General features: G+C 25.8%; 1 protein-coding gene across 1 annotated transcript; it reads left to right on the forward strand.

Annotated features, from left to right (window-relative positions):
* The first annotated feature begins 1,172 nt into the window (after positions 1-1,172).
* On the forward strand, positions 1,173-5,695 carry LOC115709084 (loganic acid O-methyltransferase-like). The gene is made up of 3 exons (XM_030637117.2): positions 1,173-1,403; positions 3,024-3,686; positions 5,277-5,695. Exons 1-3 carry the CDS (start codon positions 1,335-1,337, stop codon positions 5,610-5,612), a joined length of 1,068 nt encoding a protein of 355 aa, XP_030492977.2. The 5' UTR covers positions 1,173-1,334; the 3' UTR covers positions 5,613-5,695.
* Positions 5,696-6,000: the final 305 nt, after the last annotated feature.

Here is a 6,000-nt window from a genome sequence, read left to right on the forward strand (position 1 = left end):
TCGGGGCCTCCAAAATTGTGGGGCCTGGGGCCGAGGCCCCGGCTGCCCCACCCTTTGGCTGGCTCTGGGTTTGACCTGGCAATTTTGTGGTTACAACTTACAAGAATTCTTGACAAGGTTGTTGAATAGTAAATCAATATAAAACTTGTTTTACTCTGTTGAATAATATGAAAGATAATTCATTTTTTCACCATGTTTAAAAATAAATACAAATTTGATGAGCATATTACTTTTTTTTTCTTTTTTTAATTGAGAGTCTCAGAGTATCAAATCACGGGTTGTTTTTTTTTTAAATGTGTTGTGATTCTCGAATATTTAGCATCAAATATCAATTCAAATATTAATGGAATTTGTTTTATTATTATTTTATTATATATAAATAATATTTTATTATTTTATTAAATAAAAATTAAAAGTCACCCAAATATCAGTTCAAATATTAATGGGATTTGTTTTATTATTATTTTATTATATATAAATAATATTTTATTATTTTATTAAATAAAAATTAAAAGTCACCCATAAATTTCTCAAAAACCAAGAATTTTAGTTATATAGGCACACTTTATATAGAATAGATATATTTTTTTTTTCTGAAAAAACATTTTTAGTTAATTTTTTTTCAACTAAAACCTATATAATATAAGAATGAGATTGTTTAAGGGATTATTTCACAAATATATAAAAATAACAAAAAATACGGTTGTACAGAATTTTAAATATTTTTACGATTTTTATGATTTTATTTACAGAAAATACGATCTTTTTATGTTGTACTCTTATTAATTTGTGATTGATTTTTTGTTATTTGTATCTTCCTTTTTATTGTTGTTTTAATGTTATTTGAAATTTGAATTTTATTTTCTGGTTAGTTTTATGTAATTTTCTTGTTGTTTTCATATTATTTTTATGAAAAACCGTAAAAATATAAAAAAAATTCTTTAATAAACGTAAAATTGTAATTTTTTTACAAAAAAAAAAAAATGGTACCTTATGTAATTATTATTTTTTAATTAGATAGAAAAATTAAACATAAAAACTCAAATTTTACTAATACTACCCATTAAAAATACACCCGTATATATAAATATATATTTTTCATTAAATATTTCCAACTACTACTCCTGATCCCATTTATATATTGATCAACACCTGGTTTCACATTTTCATTATAATAACATATCCTATTTTGTTATTAATTTCTTCTTCTTCTTCTTACTTAGATCCATATATATATATATATACATACATATATATATATATATATTACACTAATATTAGTCATTAATTTTTCTGAAATACAAAATCATATTTACTTGAATAGCTTGAAAAATATGGAAGAATCGTTTCCTATGGCAGGAGGTGATGGCCCATACAGCTATGCCAAGAATTCTAATCTACAGGTATATATAAATATATATATATAATTTATATAATATATATATATATCTTCAAAGATATAATATTACTTGAATATATTATTAATTGTAATATGGTTTAATTACGACCTTTATAATTTTGAGAAAATTAAGATTTTTTTCCACTGTTTTTAGGAGGTTTTGTAACTAGGATGTTGTTGTTAATTAATCTCAGTTTTATTCGATATCCCAAAATTTTATAAAGATATCCTATTTTTAACAATTTTTATTTTTTAAAGAAAATATATCTTTAATTTATACTAATTTTTTTTTTTCTAATTATATTCTCAAAAAAAAAAAATATACTTATTAATTAAAAATAAAATATATTTTAAATATGAAGACCAAAAAAAGTAAGATAAAATAAAATGAAGTTTTATTAGAAAAAAACAAATATATATGATTTTTTTAAGTAACTATTAAAATTAACATCAAATAATGTTAAAAAATTAAAAATGTTAAGTGAATTTTTAAAATTAATTTAAATATTTTCAGTTTTTTTGAAAATAATTACATAAGACACTATTTTTTGTAAAAAAATTACTTTTTTACGTTAATTGAATTTTTTTTTATCAATTTTTTAACCACACATGAGACTATACAGATCGAATATTATTTTTGAATATTTAATCAGATCAATTCAAACGTTAGATGAGGTGTTCAAAAATTTTAATACAATGTTATATACAATTAAAGTAATTAGTATTTTAATTTAGATAAATAATTAAATTTTATATTTTTATACTTAAATATATAAAGATAAGGATTAAAATTTTACATATTATTATTTTATTTTTCTTAAATTGGATATCTAATCCAATATAATAAGTATTGGATTTAAAATATTAGGTAGACCCGATCCGTTCAAAAAATATTAGATTTAAAACATTATGGTAAATATGAACTAATCTAATAGATATACTTAAAATATATAATGTGGAAGAAACTGATCAAATCTAAAAGATATACATAAAATACATCTAATAGAAGGAATCGATCCAATCCAATATTTTATTGGATTAGATTAATAGTTCGAAAGATTGAAATCAATTAGATCGGATTGGTTGGCAAAATCCAACTGTTCTAACATCCAATATATAATCAAATCAGGCCTAAATAAGCGTAAAAATATTAAATGTGGCCCAATAGAAACCCACTACACTGTTTAGCACACAGTCCTAGTGAAAACATACATAATGATAGGGATAATTACAACACATACTGCAAATTTTAATTTTTTTACTTTTATACTGTGGGGCGGAATTTTTTTACAAAAATACTGTGTTTTTTTTTTTCGAAAATACTATATAAATTTTATACTGTGTACTGTGTTAAGTTTTCAATGTTGTTCTACTGGTGTTTTTTAGTTGTTCTACTGTTAGTTTTAGTTGTTCTGTTTTGTGTTCTACTGATGTTTTATAAAAACACAGTATTTTTGAAAAGATTTTTGTGTGACAGTATTTTTGTAAAAGTTAACCTAAATTCCAGTATTTTTTGTAAATTTCCCTAATGATATCAATGAATATTCTTGTTTCATTTGTTAGTTTATTTATTTTTATTTTGTTACTTGAAATTCACTATTTTGTGTAATTAATATATATGTAGAAAGAAGCAACTGAGAAAGCTAAAGAAATTTTGGTGGCCGCCATAACTGAAAATGTAGAGATCAACAAACATAACATTTGTGCCATCTCAAACTCATTTCGGATCGCCGACTTCGGTTGCTCCGTCGGCCCAAACACATTTATGGCCATGGAGATTATAATTGAAGCTATTTACAAATCCTACCATGATAGTACTTCCACGTATAACCCCGAATTCCATGTATTCTTCATCGACCATGTATCAAATGACTTCAACTTTCTCTTCAAAAACCTACCTAAGGACCGAATTTACTTTGCGGCTGGTGTGCCGGGCTCTTTCTACCATAGATTGTTTCCTAGGGCATCATTGGACCTCGCCTACTCATCACATGCATTGCACTGGTTGTCGAAGACTCCAATGGAGGTCATAAACCCTAGTTCACTGGCATTTAACAAGGGCAAGATTTTTTATGCCAATGCTGCAGAGCAAGTCGGCGAGGCCTATAAGAATCAACATGAAGAGGATATGGCAAGCTTTTTTGGTGCTCGATCTGAAGAGCTCACTCTTGGTGGGCTAGTTGTGATTCTTATGTCATGTAGGGAAGATGGGAGTTCGCCAACTCACTCCTCGCTCGGCCCTCTTTTTGAACCACTTGAATCCACCATTATAGATATGGCTAACGAGGTACGATCAACTCGAGTTTTCAGTTGTTTTCTATCAAATATGTAAGATTCGATATTAAATTATACTATATGCCACACATATCAACAAAGGAAAATGAAAGAATAATAATAGCAAATTTTGGTTTTTAGCTATCTACTCTTCTATATCAATAATATACATATACATACATATTTTTAGTAGGAGTATTTATTCAATTCAATTCGTACTATTTTTCATCAACTCAGCACCTTTTGAGATTTTGAGAAGAGGATATATATTGTTTAAAATAAGATATATATTGTTTTGACTAAAGAGGATATTCATTTATCAAAGACAAACCAATCAATCACCAAAGCCACAACCAACTGGCCCAAACTCCCATCAAACAACAGCCACTGAGTTAGGCATAAAAACATGCCTCTTTCAGTTTGAATAAGTTTCCTATCTTTTAAGCTATACAACCTGTATTTAACTATATCTTTTACATCATTTACAATTTTCATAATAGACAAACAACTACAATAATGCACACAATTGTTCCTATTCATCCAAAGCATGTAGATAGTAGAATCAAGGATCAAAATGATAACACCTGAAACCTTTCCTGCCACCCAACATAATCAATTGGTCAAGCCACAAAACCAACCCAATCGAACATCTATTTCACAACTGCCTTAGAAACAACACGGCCAAAAAAGAGATAATGATGACTCTCCTCCTCTTCACAACAAACATGGCAGCTGATTGTGTCTAGATCTATATGGAATCTAGTGAATTTATCCCTTGTAAGAAGATGGTCGTGAACTGCCTGCTAAAATATAAATCTATGCTTGGAAAGGGATAAATTACACCAGACAACTTTGTAGAACACATCAATATTATGCTGAATTAACCCATTATAGAGTCTAGTTGCAAGAAACTTACCTCTACTAACAACGACAACAATATTATCCTTGATAAATTTCTTCCTTAACTAGCAAATTTTTCTCCAATACCAACTAGCATCAACCTTCAAGTCATAATCCTAGATTTCATATTTTGAATCCAATCAAATCTGCACAAAAGCTCAAATCCAATCTAATTTTGAATTGGTTACTCTTTTAATATTATATTATTTAATATTTAGTAAAATATATATATTTTTTTCACTTTACAAAAAAATGAAACAAGTTCTTAAAATTATATATCTTCAACAACAAATTCAAATAATCAAATAAAAGAATACCAAATTCCAAGAAAGAGGACAAAAAATTATATGCAGAATTTTTTTTTATTAAATAATATATTTAGATATAAATATATACATGCATTTCATATATTAAATTTTAAAATATATATGCACCATATGTATTAATTTTTTAAATTATTATTTTTTTCTTCTCAATTATATATTTATAACCTTTTTTAAATATATATAGGTGCGGATTCGATTAAATTTAATATCTAACCCGATTTTAAATTTCTCAATGTTATTTAATCTACACTTTACAGATTGAATTGAATTGAATCGTGCAGATTAAATTAAATTGAATATTTAATTAACACCCTTAAATTTTTGAAGTTGTATTTATATTGAATGATATTATATTACATTATTGTTTTGTTTTGTAGGGAATAATAAGCCAAGAAAAGCTTGACTCATTCAACTTGCCAATTTTTAGTCCATCACCTGAGGAGATTAAGAAAATAATACAAAAAAATGGATGTTTTGAAATATTAAAATTGGAAGTTCTTCCACAAACTTTTTGTCCTATGATCACACCAGAACAATGCAGAAGTGGGTTTGAGAATATTATCACCAAACATTTTGATGATGATAATAATAATAATGATATAATAGAACAACTCTTTGATCGTTACTCCAAGAAAATTGGAGGATATTCTCCTATATCTGCGGACGATAAAACTATGGCCACTGGATTATTCTTGTTGCTCAAAAGGATATAATTAGCTAAAATATTAATAATAAGCCAATTTGTGATGTTTGAATTATTAAATTGTGTGTTTTGAATAAAAGTTGTGTTAATGTCTTCAAATGATTATTATTTTTTCATTTAAGTACTAAAAAATTTGAGTATATTTACTTGAAATGATGTGTAGAAAATATTATAGTGCTGCGTATGAGTTATTACTTCATTCATCACCAATTAATTATTATATAAATATTATTTTGTTTAATTATCATATATTATATAAACATTATTCTCTCTAGCTATTCTATTTTCTTTTGAATAATAGAGAATTTTTATCGTCTGAATCATACTATGTAAATTATTGTAAATTTTCTCTTTGAATTGAATTTATTAATTTTTGTAAAGAGATAGTTTTCAAATAT

This window comes from Cannabis sativa, chromosome 3 (assembly GCF_029168945.1).
Source record: "Cannabis sativa cultivar Pink pepper isolate KNU-18-1 chromosome 3, ASM2916894v1, whole genome shotgun sequence".
Classification (NCBI taxonomy): Eukaryota; Viridiplantae; Streptophyta; class Magnoliopsida; order Rosales; family Cannabaceae; genus Cannabis; species Cannabis sativa.